Source organism: Periophthalmus magnuspinnatus, chromosome 1, assembly GCF_009829125.3.
Source record: "Periophthalmus magnuspinnatus isolate fPerMag1 chromosome 1, fPerMag1.2.pri, whole genome shotgun sequence".
Classification (NCBI taxonomy): Eukaryota; Metazoa; Chordata; class Actinopteri; order Gobiiformes; family Gobiidae; genus Periophthalmus; species Periophthalmus magnuspinnatus.
The window spans coordinates 18,370,183-18,392,231 of record NC_047126.1 but is presented as its reverse complement, the minus strand read 5'-3'; the positions used below and the strand labels follow the sequence as shown (position 1 = coordinate 18,392,231).

Below are 22,049 nucleotides of genomic sequence, written 5' to 3'. Positions count from 1 at the left end.
TTTATCTGCATTTTACCAGACCAGGGTCATGTGTGAACGAAGCCAGAACTGATTTCCCTGTATTTTTGATCCGGCAATTTCCCAAGTAAATAACCCGGAATATGCAGGGAAAGGAAGACTTGTGTGTGAATAAAGCCATTGAAAATGGCTTGGTTTCCTAATTTACAAATTTGGTTTCCTGGTTACACCACGGGGTTATGTTCTATTCTCATTAAGCTTAAAGGTGTACTATGCAAGTTTTTGGTTGGGGGTCCATCACTTGCTTGTTTCTATGGATATGTCATTGCTTTGCTTAAAATGTTCCACAGTATGACGTTAAACAGCTCGACTTTACATTTATTAAATTACAGATGGTTTTATAGATCAAAAATATAGCTAAAAAAGACAGTCTCACTCCACAAGTTAGATTTCCACAGACCTGTAACTTGGGCTGGTGGATCTCCATGAAGGTAGAAAGGTTTAATGCCATACTGTGAAACATTCCAGACAAAGCAATAACATCTCCATAAAGAAAAGCATTTGATGGGCTCTCCACCTGAAAAGTTACACAATGCACCTTTATATAATGCAGCTGCATGTTGCTGTGTGAGAGAGAACAAACTCTGTAATGTTCTGGCACTGGTGCATGTGTGGAAGGGGGTCATTGCTGAGTGCTCTGGCTCTTGTACCTGGTGATATACTGGTTATTATGTGTGAATGGGATAAAATGACTAGAATCTTTTTGTTCAATGCATATGCTATTAAGATTATTTGTATCATCCATTGTATTATCTGTAACTATATAATTAACCAAAGAATGTTATAATAAAATCCAAAACTGTTGCTGCGTTGCACTCATATAACATAGATTGTAAATTACATGTTATTTCTTTTTACTTTTTTTTTAGGTTAATATTTTCCAACAATTTACATCATTTACAATGTATATAAAAAAAAAAAAAAAAATCTTTTTTTTTTTTTTGTGCCTATCCTATTAAAACAAATTATTGTGCAGGATACTGAAACAGCTTTACATTCATAAGCAAAACACAAATTGTTCGCAACAGACAAAAGTATAGCTCTTGATTTTACATGTAATTTTCATAATCATGGATAATTTTGTGTTTGAGACATTTTTCAAACCTTAAGAGAGAAGTACATAATTTAAGTTCATCATTTTGCTCATTCCATAACTTTAGTAACAGTGACTGATAGTAACAGTAAAAATAGTGTTTATAATAATCAACAATTATAGTAGTAAGTCTGGTTCAGGCTGCATTCACACTTATCTTGGTTTGGTTCTGGTTCAATTCCAGTTTAGTCCATTTCCCACGTTACATAGTGCCCTTTTAACCAATACTAGTATCAGTAGTCACTTTTTGTTTATGTTTATGTTACTCCAATGACCATTTCTTCAGTATTTTTACTTGTTCTTGGATAGTATAATTTGCCTCTGTCTATTCTAGTCAATACAAAGTGACTCATCTAATGGCATTTCTTTGTCTGCCTCTCCTTTCTGTGGCACCGTGCTCGTCAAGCAGGATCTGAGCTGTATAGGTTTACAAATGCCAAAGCAAAACAATGGACTCAACAGGTTTCTTTTCCTCTGTATATTTTCAATAACTTAAACAGTGTGAGCTAGGACCAATCTCCTCTCACATCATGTCCCTTTTGGCACAGGGAGGGCATCTGGCATAAATCATTTCACTGTTATTACGTTGTTGTGGTAGTAACATAAGAAGTAACATAAGGTAGTAACATTTGATGACTGTAGGAGTAGAAGTAGAAATGACATTTGGCATGTTTTTATTTCTCAGTATTAATCTGGTTGATCAATTAAAAATGTAAACACTTGTTTTTACCATGACATAGCCCTTATTTATTTAAAAATACATACTTAATGTGTGTATATTATTTTATTTTTTTTGTTTACATATATTAGATGTATAATCCTGTTTCATATTAGACATAATCCAATGAAAGTTCCTTATTATACGTAAGAGTTCAAGCAAAAATATTTTATGACGCTGCTCTATGAATTAAAACTCTATTTTTCCCGACAGAATTTCTTATCTAAAACATATGTTGCAAATATTAGAAGTATCACTCGTTTCTCCAGTGTTTCCTGAACGCACCACAGGGTCTCTTGTTTCTTCTGCAAACCTTGAGCTCCACTCTTTCATACGACTCTGCAACTGCACGCGTTTTGACATAGTAACCTATATCTGTTGTGCTCTGTACGAGAAGACAAATTACCAACACGCAAAGGTAAGATGGCGGCTCTGTATGTTGTCTTTAAACGATACTATTTGCTTTTTTTTGCTTTTTGCCCATGCAATCTAATACACAACTCACTACTATTTTTAGTGTAAGAGCCGTGTTTTGCATGCTCCCAACAAGAGAATCTGATGTTCAAAACGTGTCGATAGCAATGCATTAGTGGGGGATAAAACTAACCCAGCTTTATCGCTTATAGAAGGGAATATACTTAACATTATGAGTTTGCTTTTGTGTCTGGTATTGCTGCTACTGGTGGTCGTTTTATAGGTCATATCCCGTGCGTAAAATGCCGCTGTTGCCATGAACATGTTTTGTGCGCCGTGTGCTTCCATTTCGGGTTAAGACGTTGATTTCTTACAACATTGTGCATTTATCTTTATGTTTACTTATCAAGATACTAACATTGTTGTCTTACTTGATGTTTTAACTATAGTTCAGCTTACAGCGCCTCTCTGTGGAAATCTAATTACTGACAATTCTTCAATGTGGACGATCTAAAAACGGCCACACCCCTAGTTTGTTTTATCGCGGGGTATTTTGTATTTTTTCACTGGAATTCAATTTGATGAGTAAAATGTATTGTTCAGGTTAATTGTGGTTGTATTTGTCAATTCATTTATTCGTTTTTTGCGCTTGTTTAAAGCTTATCTTGCATGCCATCACGTCCCACCGGGAGAAACACTCCGTCCAAATACAGCCAGGCCCAGCGATGCGTTCAATGATCCTCAGAATTTAGAGAGAAATGGGGCATGTGGACTTGTATTTCTACTACTGCTCATTCTTATGATGATTCGCCTGCCACTACTATATAGATATTTATCGTGGGTACTTCTTTCTTTGTGCCATAGGTCAATGAGTTTATCCATCGCATTTTATTCTGATATTTATTTATTGCAGCTCATGTTTTTGGCATGTTCATTTAGAATAGTTTTGGGGGGATATTCAGTCTCTCAAATTAGATCTATTACTACTAGGCCTAGGACATAATCTCTAACAGATCTGTGATTCTATCCTCAGACCCAAAGCAAACAAAAGGAACAAAAGAGAAAAATAGTAGGACCATTAAAGGTTAAATAGGGCCATTAAAGGCTGAAACTGGAACCAAGCTGTTTAGAGTTTCAGTGTAGTTAGCCCCTCCCTTCAGGCAGATATAAGGCAGTGTCCACCAGCAATCTGACGAGAACCGAAGAAGTGGCTTGGATGAGCAGTGAATCGTCTTCACTCTTACAAGGATTTGTCCAGTTGACAGATTTAAACTTTGCCTTTTTGCAAGGGCTAGGACTATTAGACAAGCACCTCACTGCAGTAAGTGGTATAGGTGTCAGGAGTCATTAGAATCCAACTCACAACTGTGATTTTTCTGGGTCTATTGAGATTGTGATTTGAATGTTTTGTTTTGAGAATCAGAATCAGAATCAGAAGACTTTTATTGCCATTGTCAGTGAACACAGTTCACAAACTAGGAACTTACTTCAGCGATGAAGTGCAACATAAAAACACTGAATAAATACAAATAAGGGCATGAACAAAGTTAAAACAAGATATGCTTAAAAATAAAATACTATATACAACAGCAGCATCAGAACAACTGTGCAAACATGGCATAAAAGTAGGATTCAGTTCAAAGTGTACATTGTAAATTTAAGAACATGTTTGTAGTGGTCTAAACTACAGGTACAAGATTTTAAGATGCTCTTTGCAGAGGATTTTCTATATTATCTAAATAATTGCAGCTGAGTTCCAACATTTTTTACATTCAACCCATGCACTTTGTAGGCCCTGTAAGCTCATTCCATTGAGGCCAGGTCAGGATTTGGCATCAGTATGTTTTAATTATGCGTCTAGGAAATGCCACTCACAAAAATATTCAGAACATTTTATTTGTATTTCCTGTTATGTTAATATCCATAAAAGCTATTAGTAAAGTCTGTCACCAATAAGTTTGTGAACATGGACTTACCATTGTCTCACCATTGTAGAATCCCTTTAGAATAAAGCTGAATAAATTCAGCTAGACGACAGGTCAGAACTCCTGTTTTTACTGTTTGCTGTTTAACTGTCAGATTGCAGATTTATTGAACTAGTTTATATTTAATATCTCTGTAAGCCATAAGACTAAAAGGCAAGTTTATGGACCCAATCTCCAGTAATAATTACAAGGTTCAACATTTGTGGATCATACTTTTATGGAAGATTCACTGTTTTTGAAAGAAATGCCCAGAGGTGTATAAGCTTCTGCCCTCCATTTGAAATCATGACATAATTAAATAAAGGTTGGCTCAGTTGATTTTCAACTACCAACAATTGCAAGTCTTATCTGTTTTGAATGATCAATTAACCGTGCAATCTCAGGAGCAGCTCATGGATCAATAAACTACTATATACACTCTGCAACTGCAGTACCTTAGCCTTACATTTTGTCAATATCTGCTACTATTACTATAACAATCGGTTGATTAAGTAAACCATGCTCAGTAAACCTGTCACAATATCAAAAGTGTGATATATTCCTGAAGAAAATGTAGATGGTAAAGGATAACAGAAACTAATTTGACATTGACACAACAACTCTGAAGCAGAATTATCCAAAAAAACAAAACAAAACAATTCTCAATGTACAATATTAAGGTATACTGGAGTATTAAAATGACAGCTCATTTATTTCACTGGTACTGTGGAAAAAGCTGCACTTCTGACCATGATGAATGTCTATCTTCGTATATAGAGTTTCCCCAAATATCTGTACAGCAAAGTAAGGCAAAACCAAAGAGCAATATATGATATACTAACATGTTTCCATAAGTCCCTTGTTTTTGTTAAACATTATAAATGCAGCTCCACAGTATACAGTTATCATACCATGGAAATTTCATACTGCCTCATCCCTACATTTTGACGAATCACACCCTTATGAATCCAGTTTCAATTAATTTCTCAATCCATTTACTAGTACTGAATGTAAATCAAACATACTATGGAAGAATTGTCTATTCAGTGCTGTTTCTGAGAGTTTGAACATCAAGTCAATAGACTTAAATTGAAAACTGCTAACCCTGTACTTTAGATTATATTTCAGTCTTTTTTTCAATTCTCCTGGACATGTTTAAAATGTGAACTTTAAACAGAATTGAATCGTATTATAAAAACATAAATTATAAAGTATTATAAGTATTATAAAATAAACATAAAAACATAAATAGATATTTTTCTCAAATCATTCAGCCCTATGGCCCCATGCCCCCTAGTCTTTAAACCACTACTTCGCTAGTTATAGGGCTTGAGAATATTGACAAAATGTACCGTAAATCATTGCAAGTTTTTTTTTTATTTTATTTTTTTTACTCAGCTGTTTTTGCAGGCTTTTTGACAATTGCTTTAGGCAAGGCAAGGCAAGTTTATTTGTCTAGCACAATTCATACACAAGGTCATTCAAAGTGTTTTACAGAATAAGAAAGACATTAAAATCACAATACATCAAATCGAAACATAAGTAATCACAAAAAATCATTATAAGATTAACATTGAAGGACAAAAGTGCAGAATAAAAACCTTTCGGTCTTATACACAGCTAAAAAGAACTGTTTTGAGCCTGGATTTAAACATTGTCAAAGTAGAGGCCTGTCTCATATCTTCAGGAAGACTGTTCCAGGTTTTAGTTGTATAAAACTGAAACACTGATTCCCCATGTTTAGTCCTGACTCTGGGCACCAGTAGGAGGCCGGTCCCTGAAGTCCTCAGAGTGCGAGATGGTTCATATGGCACTAACATGTCGGAGATGTACTTTGGTGCTTTAGATTATGATATACTTGATTATCATTATTTTTTACACAGCAACAACGTTTTACACAATTTTTTGATACATCCCCATCTCTACTACCAACTCATATTTTTAACCTTTAACCTAATTTTAACCTTCCTCAATTAACCTTGACTGCCTTATATGGCTTTTCAGTCTGGAATGATATACCGTACATTTCAGCCATTTTCTAACTCAGTACATGATCTTCTTTCACAGATGATGTGGGCAGGGTTGGCCCTCCTGGTGACTGCCCTCAATGTGGGTAAGTACATTTATTATCTCTAATACTGTTGTGCTAATCTGCCATTTAAAATCCAAACTACATTTAAATTCACTGTCAGGCTTCACACTTGTCTTGATTTGGTCTTGGTTTCATCTTTAGTCTTGAAGTTGATTTAGCTTGGTCCTGGTATATTACTTGTTTATGGTATAGTCTGGTGTGGTGTTTAATTAAAAAAGAAATATGCATTGGTGGAGTAGTGTAGTTCCACCCTCTCTCAAGCAAGTGGTGCTACATGTCAGATATGTTGTACCCATGTCTGACTGTATATATAAATGGACACAGCTAATTTCTTAGCTTGTAATTTTGATCTTAAAATGTTTGTATTGACCAGATCTACATGATCCTGTTTTTTTAATTTCACTGTTATGTCTGTAAATCAAGATATGAACATTAATTGCAGACAACACAAACATTGTCAAAGTAGAGGCCTGTCTCACATCTTTGTTGTGGTGGACACTTATGCTCGCTGTGGGGAAATAATATCCATGCAAACATGCGAACAAAACTATTGAGGTTTTGAGAGGTCTCTTTGCAACTTGAGACATTCCTTACCATGAATGCAGTGAAGCATATTAAAACTCCAGCTTATCATCCTGCATCAAATAGACTGGCAAAGAGGTTGGTCCAAAACTTCAAAAGGTCATTAGCCAAAAGTAAGGTAGTTGGTGGCATGACACTTCAACATTGTATTGCTAACTACTTGTACAGTTACAGAAATATGCCACACTCTATAGAAAGAAAACACCAGGCGAACACTTTTTAAACAGAAAGCTTGCACTAGACTTTTACTGGTGTACCTCAGTACCGTCGAGCATTGTTACAGTGAAAAAGCTGAGATCTTTCTCTCTGGGTCAGAATGTGTTAGTGAGAAACTACAGGGGAGGAGAGAAGTGGTTAGATAGTGTTATAACTAATGTTTTAGGTCCTGTAACATATCTGTTGGCTGTAAAAGGAAAAAATGTAAAAAGATATGCCTGTGTAATCCTTCAGTTGTCCAGGTATGATCCGTAGTAAAAGAAAAAATCTAATCTGTCAACTGGACAAAAAAAGTTGTTGGAGTGAAAAGACATGAAAACATAATTCTCGATGCAAAACGAAAGGATGGACTGCCAGAACAGACTGTGATTGAAACTGAGAAACAGTAGGATTTCCATATTGATTCAGGGTTCAATGGATCCTCACTGAACTCTGGAAGATTCAACAGGTTCCTACTGACATCCGTTTGTAGTAGTCTGTGTTTATGTTTTTTTTTTTTTTTGTTTTTTTATGGCACCATGTTTTATTTTTTGTAAAGGTAAATTTAAGTTGTTAAAAAAAAAAAAAACCTTCACCTCTTGGGAACATAAAGGAACTGAAAAGCTCAGCTTTTAAAGTACAGGGGAAGAGCTATGCATTGGCGGAGTAGTGTAGTTCCACCACCTCTCCAGCTGGTGCTGCTACAGGCCCGATATGTTGTACCCTGAATAAGAATGAAAACGTGCTGTTCAGCTGCTATGCTGCAAATAAAATAAGTTGTTCAAGAAATGTACAGCGCCTGTTGTTTTTCACATGAGGAACGTTTTATTTTAATGTCAACACAAAATCTGGGTTTTTTCTAGTTCACTCCCAATTCTGATGTTGCATATATGGAAGTGTGAACTAAAAAGGCTCTAATTGATCTTGTTACAATAAAAGGAAAAATATATAAATCAATATAAATTTTCTTCAATATTTCTCTATTTCTTTTCTTTGTACCATATATTCACTCTCCTCCTCTATATCATATATTCACTATTCCTCCTCTGTACATATCCAGACCATCTAAATCAAGAAACTTTATCTACAAAACATTTAACATGAGTTGTCCAAATGTTAGACTCATCATGAGCAAAGAACCATCTATAGCTGTCTTACACACAATGTATATTTATTTCTTTGCAGAGTCCTACATAGTACGGGACCAGCATGAGCGTCTGTCTCATGGTCGACAGTTGAAGATTTATTTACCCAAAAGTACAGAGAAATTGGAATTCATCCCAGCGGACGACCCCCGGCAGACACTGGTTTACTGGGACAAACTGAGGTCAAGGTAAATGTAAATTCATAGACTATACTATAATTAATCAGTGTCCCTCATTCACCTAGGAGTGGTCCATGCTAGAAAAGGTTTCAAAGGTAGTCATCTGGGCAATGTTTTTGAAATTGAGATGATTCAATCGCCATTGAAATGACAAAAACTTTTCTATCGTATTACTCCTCTATAGCAAAGCATGAAAAACATCATGCTAATAAAAATAGAAAAAAAAGTTTATTGCCTCATAAGTACTCCAAAGTGTGGTAGCTACAGTGAAGAATAATGTTTAATTAATATATATTTTTTTTTCTTTTTAGCAGTCGGGCATTGAGGGGTCAGGTGTCTGGGTCGGGTAGTGACCGGCGCTGGTACCTGGAACAGGTGAGTCCAGGGAGCTCAGTGCTTTTTGTCAGTTTATCTCTAAACAGTACTGAGTTCCTATATTGTTTTAAACCAGGGTTAGTTCTGGTTTCATGCAGAATCTCATCTACTTTAGTTGTGGACTCAGTTGTTTTTTTTTTCTTTAATCCTTGTGTAGATCAGGTCAGTCCATGTTAAAAGTCTGTTTTAATAATAATTGTTTAATCTTTGTTTTGATCTTTAACAATTCACATTTTCGGTTGTTCCTTGGGTTGAGCAGGTGCATTCTGCATACTGTGTTTGTCTCTGGTACTATGTAGTATGAAATGTAATACAGCCTTTTTGTTTTACTGCATCTTTCTCTGTATTACTATGAGGATAGTCTTGTAACAATAGTCTATGGTGTCTGTTTTGAACAGGTGACATATGACGATCAGGGAACGTACATCCAGAAAGACTATTGGGACAAAGAGATTTCTACGCTCAAAGTGGCCGTGATGAGTAAGATCATGAACACATATTATTATCATTTAAAGATTAACTTGATCCGGATTACCTCAAAGTCTGGGTGACCCCCGAGTCACCAGAAGCACACAAAGTGGAGGTTAAAGCAGAACTAAGTAACTTTCAGCAATAGACCTCCCCCTACAGCTTTGTAAGGGAACATACAAGTGTTTTTTATTAAAATAATGCCGTATAATCACATAAAAAAACATATAACATTGCCTATTATTTAAAATGGCCAGCGTTTCCCAGAAAACAGGTTTTCCACAAAGAAAACAGCAGGTGGAGACGACGGACACTTTGAACACCCGAAAATACATATTTAATCATCACAAGGACTTACCTCATTAAACTTTTAATGACATAAAAATATTACTTAGTTCTGCGCCAAACTTAAGGCCTGTGTTATTGTTGGTAAAAACCTAGGCTTACTTCTTTCATGGAACAACTTGAGGCTTAAGCTGGAGATGGAACTCGTTTCAGCTCATGATTTCAGGATAAGGCTGGATTTGTTAAACGACCTTGATAGAATACACCCACATGTGTTATTTTGTCATTTGTTTTGCAGCTAAAAAAAACTACATAAAACGTGTGGCAGGGAGAAACCTGTATATTTCATTAGAAGGCATCAGACAAGAAGACGCTTCACTTGAATTCTCTGGAGGGTCTGCTAATGTTACACTGGTGAGATGCTGGACTTTTACCATTTGCATAACTGTATAATTTTACCACATCAGTTATATTTTGTGAAACATGCTTATAAACTAACTAAACTGAAGTAATTATATGTATTTATAATATAATAAATATAATTAATTTTATTATGATTATATTATATATAAATATAATTCCACAATATAATATGCTCCACACATGTTAAGAAATAGTGTACCTCTAACCTGGCAGCACCCGGGCCACTATTTTAGGCCTTTTTTTTTTTAAATGGGCACCAGCACATAGAGCCCACAGTGCTACCTAGTGACTAGGAGAAAAGAAGCTGTTTACTGTACTGCACATAATATTACCATAAGGAACAATTATTGACCATTGAACATTTGAGATCTTGCTCACACATTTGGAAACAGGTGAAAATGAGAGATTTTTATGTTTTTCTAATTATTACTTGGTTTGGTAGCATAGTACCTGTTGTAAATATTATCATAGTGGCAGTGCAAAAAAGTTGAGAAGAAAAATGCAGGGACAATTTACAAGGCATGGCAAGGCAAGTTTATTTGTAGCACAATTTGTACACAAAGTAATTCAAAGTGATTTACAGAATAACGAAGACGAGATTTATGAACAAGGAAGGCATTTTTCTCTCCGTTTAAACCTTTATTTAACAAAGTAAAGGTGTTGTGTTTTATTTTTATAAGATTATTGATAACTGTACCTCAACGTATGTCATATCTGCCGCCTATGCCCAACTAAGAAGTATAATTTTAAACTTTAACAAAATAAAACAGTTTGAACAAAACAGGCAAGCGTTTTAGTAATCTCTTAAAAATATAGTGTGGCAAGTGTAGTTAGCTCCTCTCTTCAGACAGATCTAAGGCAGAGTCCACCAATAATCTGACCAGAACTGAAGAAGCGGCTTGGATGAGCAGCGAAAGGTCTTCTCTCCCACAATTTTTTGTCCAGCTGACAGATTTTACTTTTGGCTTTTACTATCTAACATATAGAATTATGTTAACTATGTATGTAATGCACTTTAATCAATATGTTTCTTGTAATATTTTATGTAATCTCTTAATTTAGGTCAGAGATGGCGCTCTTGTGTCTCAGGAACTGGCTGATTATTTTGACAGAGTTCGTTTCAGTCATAAAAACATTGAGATTGTCTCAGTCAACTACAGTGATGTGGGACATTATCACCTCAGTGACCGCAAAGGACGCCTGGTGTCTGTGACCAAGCTGGACCTCACGGGTGAGTGGAAAAAAAAAAACAAGATTGGTGAGTTTTAAACTAAAACTGCATTCAGATTTGAGTTCACTTGTTATGTTGTTATTAAACAACAACCAGACGTGCCTTATGCAGTTTTAACACAACATGTGAAGTTTGCTAAAACTACAAAGCTCCAAGTTTAATGTACTTATACCATGGCTACAAATAGAAATCACTCACCTGTGAATCTTAAAAAATATATTAGCTATTTCTTTGTTTTAAGCTGGGTGTCCACTGTAGGATTTTGACCGTCTGCGACAAAAGATTTATGATCGGGGAAAGCCTTAATTTGTAGCTGAAAATCGTGGGTCTCAGAGTGAAAACAGGACAAAGACCTGTTTTACTAGTAACATTGTGAATATGAGGCGGACTGTCCAAAAATAAAAACCTTCGGTGATGTAGAACATTTTTACGGACTTCATTTTTATAGCAAAATGTTTTCATTGTTGAGTGTTAAAAACAACATTTACACATCTGCTGTCTTCATGGAGCAAATATTAAACCTAAAATATGTGCCCACGAATGCACTTAAGGCAAAAGGGCAGGTGCTTGAGCACGACCTGGGCCCTACCTGTGCACGTCTTTGGTCTGCAACCAATCTTTGTGGCCAACAGTAAACACATGTGCTCCTCAGAAGAGCGCTGACATGAATGGGACTTTCCGGACTTTTACAAACGCAGAAACTCAGCTAACCAGTACAATTATGGAAACGTTACCACGCAGAGCTGGAGCCTGATATTCGCTCAGAAAAACTTTTTTCGTAGCAACGACTGATCGCGTAAACCATTGCACAGTGTGCAGTCGTACAATTTAATTTCTTATATCATGAGGAATTCAAGTATTCCAGTTGACACGCAGCAATATTGTGGCCAAGTAAATAAATTGCTCTGAAATTATTTTGGAATGTGCATGTTATGTATTGCTGTTTACATTTATATTCGGTGCAGATGTAGATGACGAAGTGAATGGGAACCCGCTCCTGGCTCTGCTGCTGCTCCTGGGAATACCAGCCGGAATTTGTTGCTGCTGCCGAAAGAAGATTTTTAAGAAGAAATCCACGACTGCCCAAACGCAGGTCCAACTTTTATAATCATATGTGTAGGGGTCAAAAATGTCACATGGCCATTATTTGAGAATAAAAACAAGTAAATGCAAATCCCTGGCTTGCTACGTTGAAACGGCACCATTAAGAGGCGCGACCATCAAGTCTGCTATTTTCTATTACTAAAAAGCTGCTTATACAATATATTTGTACTGGGGGAAGATACAAGGAAAACAACTGGGTACAAGGCTCTTCAAGCCATTTTAGATCAATATTACAGATTGCAGATTACAGTATACAAAATGTAAAATACCAATCTACATTATAGTTTAATACCAAATACTAAATACTTCTTTAATTTAGGCCTCTCCTGGTACAGTAGTCATACCTAGTGGACCGGCTGGACCCTGTCCTCCGTACAACCAGCCACAGCCCGGAGGAGTAAGAAACTGATGTTTATTTATTTCCAACCTAAATATTTACAAAGTTCCATGTCTGTTATTCTGATGATGTTTTTGTTTTAACAGGGATATTACCCAGCACCAGGCACCGACTTGGTAAGAATTCACTGAATGTACTGTTATGTAGCGCATTTTATGTTCTAAAAACATTAAATATGCAAATATGCAAATATATATGCAAAAAAAACAAATAAAAAAGAAATGACACACTCAGCTAAATACTGTTGAGTCAGTATCACTGTCTATTACTGAGTTTCAGATCACAATGTTCTATTGGCCAATAATATTGCATACAGATGGCAGGGAGCCAAAAATAATATTGTTAAAATGCAGATGTTATTACAGTGTCTTCTTGGGTCTAGTCACTAATAGAAATGATCAGGTTCATTATCTGTGAATTTATCTTTTGGACATTTCATGACAAAGTAATCAGTGTCATTAAGCCAGTATGACATCATTACACTTTACAATCTGAAAACAACCAGTGAATGAAAATCCAAACATAAGCCAGTGGCCAAAGTAGACACGCAATGACCGCTGTACTGCCACCAGTCTGTCCCAGGACAACTGTGGCTGCAGAAATAGCTATTCCGTTAGCCTTAAATTAACTCTTCTAAGTAAATGTTCGGAATATTATACTTATTCGACCTTAAAATAGTGGTATTCTGCCTCCTAATTGTGTTACTCGCGGCACCTCAATGGTTGTTCCTAGATTTACATGCGTTTTGAGAACTTGGTTTAAATTGGGCTAGACCTGCATGTAAACATAGTCTGTTTTCTGTTTAGGGTCCTTCCATCCACCCTCCTCCCGCTGCCCCCGGCCCAGGACAGTGGAACGGCCCTCCCCCCTCTCCGGTTAGATTTGTTATAACTTTTTTCTTTATTATTTTATTCTGGTTTGGTGGTTGCTTGGTTTTGACATGTTTGGTCCAATGGTTTAGATATGGTTAAGACCTGGTTTAATCTTCTTTAGAATTGGTTAAGTCTAGGGCTGTACAATGTGGGGAAAAATATCTAATTGCAATTTTTCTGATAAGCATTGCAATTAGTTTTGCGATTTATGTTTTAATGATAGCAAACTAATACAAGAATCACATTTCAGAACATGTCTATACATATCTGAACTACAGATGTACAAACCTTTATATGGTGGTGTCCTGCTTGAAAATCCAAATGTTTCCTTAAGTGGTACTCATGTATTTTTTCATATAGGTTCTAATTTCTCCTGTTTTCTATAACAGGGTTTTAACCCAGCTTACCCGGCTCCAAACCCAGCATACCCTGCTTCAAACCCAGGGTATCCTCCTCAAAACCCGGGTTACCCCCCTGCAGGAGCTCCCCAATGGAACGGTCCACCTCCAGCTGCTGGAGCCTACCCCTCATACCCCCCTGCATCCAACGCTCCTATGGTATGACCCCGGCTTTCTGTGGCTCAAAGGAATGCCGAACATTTCCAGGGAGTCACTTTCGAGAAAGATAGTTTTACAACAAGTGACAGGAGGGTAGAAGGACATTGTTTAAAATGGTTGCATAGCCGATCATACCGGTAATTCATATACACTGTCAAGTTACACATATTATTATTTTATTCTGTATTAAGGATATGGAGAGCCAACATGGAGTCCATAGATAAGATCGTATAAATATGTATATATTTTATATTGTCAAAAGGAAACAATATTAGATTAAAAAAAAATAGATGCATATTATGTCTATTCCCCTATAGTATGTGATCCCAGCTCTTAGGACAACGGATGGAAATTAGCCATTGGCTATAATGTGGGTGTATTTACCTTCATGTTGAATCATGTCTGTTCATTAACATACATTGTCCCAATCAAATAAATGAATAAATAAATAATGTATACAGGGATGGCCACATGTATAGGCTATTCATAGGTTCCAGGGACTTAGCTAAATGATTTCCTCCTGATTTTAAAGATTTTGTGTATATCTTTCTCTGTTCAAAAGATATATTCTTTTGATTTGAACTGCATTATTGCTATAACAAAGAAGGATGCTTCCATGCCAAATCCTTTAAATCAGTAGGTAATTCTTATGCATAAAACCCAGGAATATGTCCAAGTCATAGACATTTATGGATGCAGAAATAAGTATGTGTGCCCACTACTACAACTCGATCACTTGTACCACTTAACATGTAATAGAGGATGTTTAGTGGTCACTATTTACAAGGCACGTCACATCTACTAATGGTTCAAGTAATTTCCCTTAAACCACGGCCTTAAAAGCCGGGGTAAATTAGCCAATCTAACTTTTTCATTTTGAAAGTGTGAAAGCTTACCATGTGTCCAAAAATTCAATTGCTGTCTTTTAAAAATACATTGCGTAACTTTTTTGGGGTGGGATACCCTACTTGCATTATTTCAAACACAGGTGTTTTTATTTTAGAAAACATGCAAAATAAGTTAAATGCCATATTGTGGAACATCACAGGCAGAGCAGTAACATCTTCATGGATACAAGCAGATGGATACAAGCAGCAACATGCTGTACCTTTAAACCTAAACTCCTGATGTATGTTTTAGGGTTACACTCCAGCTCCTATGATGTACAGTGAAGCTCCACCAAAAGAAGAGATTAAAATGGAAAACATGGCTCCTGCTCCCACTGACCCTCTGCTGGCCCAGCCTCCACAGGTCTGAACACAAATCTACATATTAATTATCTGTTTATTTTTGTTTAAATTATGTGTGTGCGCAAGAATGTAATGGTTTTCATTTTATCCATTTCAAGAATAATATTTTACTGCCAATGTATGCCCACCCTCCACTTGTGAACGTTAACATCTAATTGGAAATGAGGTAAAAGGTAGTGAACACCAGTTTAGCTTAACATAGCACAGTGTTTTGTTTGTGTTGGGACTTAAATTACTCAATAATGAATGAAAAAATCTATATATTTGTTTTAGTTTTGAATGTATAGATCAAATTTAGTGTTATTTTGTTGTAGTTAAGTGTTTGTTGTGTAATGAAAGGCCTTCAAAGACGGTGTGCTTTTTGGAGCTTTGGGATTATGTCATTCTTGCATATCTGAGTAATCTTGCGATCTCTCCCGGGCCCTATTCTAACCCTCCTACAGCTCCCATGCTCTTACAAGGACGATACAAAAACAAATGGGATTCCCGCTTAACTGGAAGTGCAGCCACAACAAAGGGGCGGTTTGGTTCCATTTAGAGACAAACGTGGGTGGGGCAGAATAAAGTCAATAGATGTTATGTTATGGGTTCAATTTCACATCGAAGGACCTTGAGAGAATTTGTTTCATTTCAACAACTATAATCTGTTTACGAAAGACTCCACTCCTTTCTTTCTCTTTCTTTTCAGTCCTCGCCATCCTCAGGCTCTGCCCCTCGGGTCCCCCCCTCCACTACAGATGCACTGCATTCAGCTGACAATGCTGCTACTTTTGATGTCGGCAAAACCTCCACCAACTTCCTCTAAATAGCTAATTATTTATCTGTTACCAAGTAATATACAGTGGGTGGGCAATATCGAAAAAAAAAAAAATCACATTTCTTTATTTTTATTGTCTCTATGCCAATGTTTTTAACAGTGCATCAGGAATTTGCTAAAATGTGCCTGCAAATGTCTTGGTTGTATCACATAAAATGGATCATGAATTAAAGGTGCTGTATCTTTACAGCACCTTTGTATCTGTCTCTGTATCTGTATGTAGTTTGTTAAAACATGAAAAACAGAACTAGTTCATTTTAACTGGTTTGCAATGGTCCAAAGTTATTCCTCACTTGTGGTGAATAATTACAATTATTCACCATAATGAATTTGTAAGCACTTTTTAAAATTTTTATTTTTATTTTTGCCATGATGGTAAAGTCAGCAAGAGCTAGCATGCTAGTGGACTTATTGTGAGTGGATTTATTTTGAGCTGCCTACACATCTCTGTACTGGAAGAAGACAAATTTTGCTCAAATACATGGGGAAAAAATTGGGTACAGGTCCTCTAACCACAAAAGCGCAAATAATATCACATATATCCTTGTTTGGGAGATTATACTAGCATCACTTTATAGTTATACTCAATATTCTAATTTTGCATACCTCCAAAATAACAATTGCAATATTATCCATTTTATACATCTCCCACCTCCTTTATACAGGCCTTTAAGTCCGGAGTTGACTGGATTTCACGCACAGGATCATATTTTGTGATCTTTCCAAGTTTGGTTAATTTTGTTTTTATTAGAACAAAGTGGTTATGGAGAACTACTGTTGCAGTCTGTTATTTGGGAAGTAAATTTGCCACAAATTTTTCATAGATTTTCAAAACTAAATTATAAAACAGGCTAATCTGCTGGAATAACCTGCAAAACTTGAAAATATAACAAAAAGAAATGCATCTAAAACTTTGCCAATTTTCAAGAGAATTATTTTACTCAAAACTGTTTTATGGTATTAAGTTAGCTGAACAGCTTCCTTGATACAATACAGATTATTTGAAATAGTTTATGGAAAAAATTATTGCATTATTTCTTTTCTTTCCCTTGGATCCCTTGGATTTTGAGATTGGTGAGTATGTGCCCCTTTCAGCTCAGAAAATATCTATATTGAAAGAAAATTCATGAGTTGTTTAGGCCTTTAAAGTCACAGTATTCAAGGTTTTTTTTTTTATTTTGGCTGAAGAAACTTTTTGGCCTGGAGGAGGGTTTTATCCTGCTTGTTTCTATGAAAATGTTGTTCTTTGGCTATAATCTTCCACAGTATAGCATAAAACTTATCTCCATGGAGAATATTCAGAAATATGGTTTTAACTTTCTCTTTCCATGGAATCAGGCAGGAGATGTGCCACCTCCAGAATGTTACATACTGAGCCTTTTAAAATTATAAAACATAAGGCCAACATTTTCAGGTACAGGCAACTGTACCTATATTATACCTTATATAGACTAGGGTAAAATGCAGAAAAATGCCAAAAAGAGAGTGCTTACAAGCTTACATTAATGTTAAACATAATGTCAAAGTGTCAATGTCCTTATTTAGTCAAAATGAAGGACTACTAATTCATTAGAAATAGTTTTGGTTTTTTTTCCATTCTCCCAAAGAATTTAAATGAGGCCATCCCAGATTGACATCACAAAGCTAACCTTATTACTACTGTAATATAAATCTGTCTTTTGCCAGTTATAATTACCAGTATTGTTTCTTGACATAAATTAACATTGAAATGCCAAATTTTGAATGCTCTACTTGTTGAGAATTGGTGAATTTTACTGATACAGTTTCAAACTACTACAACGTCAATGTTCAAATGTTTCAAAGTGTTTTAGTGCATTATTAAAATTGTATATTATTATTTTTTGGATGACATGATATCACTATATTTGGAGTAGCATAGGAAACTGTTACATCAAGTTTAGTTACTATAGGGAACACGGGTATAGTAACTTCATATGTTTTTAAATATTGTTTTTATCTTGCACTCCACTCCTCATTGAGTTTTATTTTAAGTAAGAGAAAGCAAAGTATATTTAGCTTTAATTATGTGTTTTTGCTGTATATTGTTGTATCAAAAGGCCACTATTCGCACAAACAACATATCTGAATTTAGCTGATTGAGACATAAAGCAGTTGTTGAAAACATCTTAAAGAGGGATTATTATACATAATTGACTTTATTATAATGCTATTATAATGTTGTTCCTTCATCAAAAACATGCCTGAAGACGTTTTATATGTCATCCATGCATGTTTGAGTAATCTTGCGATCTCTCCCAGGCCCTATTTTGCTACGGTTAGCAGTATGAGGCCATAATCCTTGTACAAGGTTTACCCACAAGCGTATGCAACCCATGCTCCGACGTGGCTATTTTCCATAAATATAAGAGCAGGCTACAAAACAACACACTACAACTTCACAAACTTAATACAATGTGCAGTAGTTTCATTAGTGGAGTACACATTGATAATGTCATGACTTGGGGCAGAGAGCAAGGGCAGGGGGCCTCAGTGTCAAAAACGACAATGTATGAAGTGGGTAGATCTTTATTTATCATTTGTTTATTTTATTTATCTAACTCAAAGTATAAGATAAATATTTCATAACTAACCATTTGCAAGTGTATACATGTCAAATGAACTTCCTGCTTTGCTATGGTGAAATTACACCACTTTTGTTCTCATCACTATAAGCCTGTTGTCCATCTCCACTGGGACAATATTTAAACATATTGGTTACTAATATTTAGTTTCATTGTATGCATCATGTTAAAGGTGCACTGTGTAACTTTTTCTGGTGGAGAGTATATACGTCATTTGCTTGTCTCAATGGATATGTTTTTGCTTTGGAATGTTCCACAGTATGGTATTAAACATGCCTATCTAGAGACAAGTTTAATTCCATACAGTGGAACTTTACAGGCAAAAGAAATAACATCTCCATGGAGACAACCAATTGATGGACCCTCCACCAGAGAAGTTATATGGTCCGCCTTAGTTTTTGGTCAGTTTGTGCCTTTTGAATGTTGTTTTTGTTTTATATACTACTATTAACAGACCTACTTTTATTTTTGAATGGTTTTGTCTTTGGTGTCACTAACAGTCTTCAGTGTTGTAAATGTAACAGAACATAGAAAAGGATTTGTTTATTTTAGGTAGTATTATCCGATGGCTTTACATGGTGGTGTAGTGAAACATGTTATGATAGACAACAAAATGATTCAATGTTTGTGAATGTAAAACGCTACACTACATATAAAATACAGATATTTTAGGGACTATCATAAGCTCCTACCTCTCATTTTATACTCCTGGGAAAAACTGTGAAAATCTTTTAACTGTGGATGCGTCCATACTGGAATAAAAAATACACTGTATTTTCAGTACAGTCAAAATTTAAATGCATTTGCAAATGATTGGGTCATTTCTTAGATATAGTATTTCTTAGATATAGTATGGTGGACTTCACTAACATGGGGAGGCTGCATTCACCTTCTGGACTTTGATGTCATTATTTCAAATGGAGGGCACAGGGCTGTATAACTCTATGAGAGATTTGCTGTTTTTAAAAGGTAATCCTGAAATTGAATCTTATTATTTGTTAATCTTTCATTTATTGGTGGTTTTCAGATTTACCTATTGATCACATTGTACTTTGCCATGAAATATAATAGAAAAAACCACAAATGTTTAACCTAATCACTTCTATTATTGACTAAACCCTAGAACTTACTGTATTACAACAGAAATCTGAATTTTAATATTATATTATTGTGATGTCATCTGAAACAAATCAAGAATAACTATACCTTAATTAGTCTTAATAAAGCACAGAAAGACTTAATTCATAACGAAGTTAGTTAAGAACAAATAGGCCTTAGTAAGTATTTAATATGAACTCCTTAGCCCTTATTTAAGTAGATGCTAAGCATAAATTATTCCTAAACTATTTGTTCATAATTAAGTCTCCATGCTTTATTAAGGTTGTGTAGTGATTAAGTTTCATGGCAAACTCCACAGAAAGTCTTGTTGTTTTCCCCATCAACATCAACATAAATTGTGCAAGTGGCTAATTCTCCATATACTATACTCCTGACTTACTAATTGGATGAATTAATTTTTCTTACCAGTGTGGACGCATTCTCCTCTTCTTAAATACTCACCTGTCAACAGCCTTTCTGTAAACAACTGCCTCAAACCTGACCTTTTTTAGTCTTTTACAATTCTAGTAAATACAAGAATGTACTGTACAACTTCTGAAACGGTGTGTCTTTTATTTTATTTACATAATTTTTAACATTGTTTTTCAATTTTAACATTGTTTGTTTGTATGTACTTGTTTTGAAATGTGCTGCCTCTTGGCCAGGACTCCCTTGAAAAAGAGGTTTTTAATCTCATTGGGACCTTCCTGGTTAAATAAAGGTTAAATAAAATAAAATAAAATAAAAAAAAGTATGCAGGCCAGGGCCAGTTCAAAGCCTATAAGTAAATTAAGGAGGTTGAATAGTGAAGGGCATCTGATAGTTTGTAAACAGGAGAACATTTTACTTGAAAAAAAAAAAAAAGATGTAAAATGTATGATTTTATAACATTGTTATTTTCAAGATATCATACAAATATAAGCTGTTTAAAGGTGCATGTAACTTTTCTGGTTTTTGGTTTGAGGGTCTATCTCTTGCTTGCTTGTTATTTCTTTGCTTGAAATGTTTCATTGTATGGCATTAAACTTATCTGGCATTTATTTCTTTGCAGGTGTTATAAATGCTCAGTATAAACATGCATTCTTACCTTTGAGTGAGATTATCTCTCCACAGTTCTGACTTGCAACTTGGCCTAGTGGCATCACCTGCATGCTTGTTTTCATTGAGATACGTTTAATGACATACTGTGGAACATTCCAAGCAAAGCTTAAATATATCGATGGAGGTATGCCGAGAACATACATACTAGAAAAGTTACATAGTGCACCTTTACCCACTTTTAAATGGTCCAAACTTTCACAATTCAAAATATTTCACTTTTTGAGAATGAAAAGTTTCTGGTTACAGCTATTTTACCAAGGGATTTATATTTACGCTCACTGCAGGCCGGGCACAACAAAAGTAATACTTTTATATCAAAACTTACAATACTTTTAAATTTGGTTCAGAAATATGGTGAAAAAATCCATAACAGTATAAACAAGTAAAAAAGTATTAACAAGTTATCATTCATAGAAAACCCACTATCATTTGGGTGAGGTTCCAGTTGACACGGGTAATTACAGAAACATGTACGGACTCATATGACCTTTTCTTTACGCAATATCTAAATATCTACAGTGAAAGTCATTTGAGGGCACCCACCACCATTCAGATGGAGTTTTGAATATTTTCTGCTTCATAATTTCCCAGGGCTATTATGGGCAAGGCTTCCTTCCTCTTCTGCCGAACTTGATTACTGAGTCAGTGGGTAATGCTAAAATACCCAGAGACAATAAAATCAATTGAGACACATACATTTTAATAACGGACTTAATATTTGGGACCATGTCAACTAGGAAGAAGGTTGAATGAGGTATTTTTTAATTAAATGTTTAGAACTAGAAATCATCTCATTTTATATATAGGCTGTGGGGGTTTCTAAAGTTCAGTTCTGGACCCCGGCTGGGAGTCGCAAGATGACTTGGAAGATGTAATGCAATTAAAATGTACACTATATTGAAAACTGTCTGGGAAATTAGACCAAATAACACACTAAACTACTAAAATAAACATAATAAAACCTGATGCATTAATGTTTTGCAACTTGAAAGTATGACTACCTAATTTTGTTTTAGGGGACTGGATTTGTGTATTAAAGGTGCACTGTAACTTTTCTGGTGCAAAGTC

The 22,049-nt window shown here is 35.4% G+C and overlaps 1 protein-coding gene across 1 annotated transcript; it reads left to right on the top strand.

Annotated features, from left to right (window-relative positions):
* Positions 1-2,123: 2,123 nt before the first annotated feature.
* LOC117373854 (uncharacterized) lies at positions 2,124-20,438 on the top strand. Its single transcript, XM_055222737.1, has 14 exons — positions 2,124-2,247; positions 6,275-6,320; positions 8,262-8,409; positions 8,712-8,775; positions 9,174-9,255; positions 9,827-9,942; positions 11,014-11,182; positions 12,148-12,275; positions 12,606-12,683; positions 12,770-12,799; positions 13,490-13,558; positions 13,945-14,112; positions 15,253-15,363; positions 16,051-20,438. The coding sequence occupies exons 2-14, from the start codon at positions 6,275-6,277 to the stop codon at positions 16,165-16,167; spliced, it is 1,326 nt and encodes a 441-aa protein (XP_055078712.1). The 5' UTR covers positions 2,124-2,247; the 3' UTR covers positions 16,168-20,438.
* Positions 20,439-22,049: the final 1,611 nt, after the last annotated feature.

Bases quoted from the DNA above. Each gene is read 5' to 3' on its own strand.
- LOC117373854 (XM_055222737.1), top strand. From the start codon at position 6,275: ATGATGTGGGCAGGGTTGGCCCTCCTGGTGACTGCCCTCAATGTGG. The intron at 8,776-9,173 runs GTGAGTCCAGGG...TGTTTTGAACAG, and splicing joins GGCGCTGGTACCTGGAACAG to GTGACATATGACGATCAGGG. The intron at 12,684-12,769 runs GTAAGAAACTGA...TTGTTTTAACAG, and splicing joins ACCAGCCACAGCCCGGAGGA to GGATATTACCCAGCACCAGG.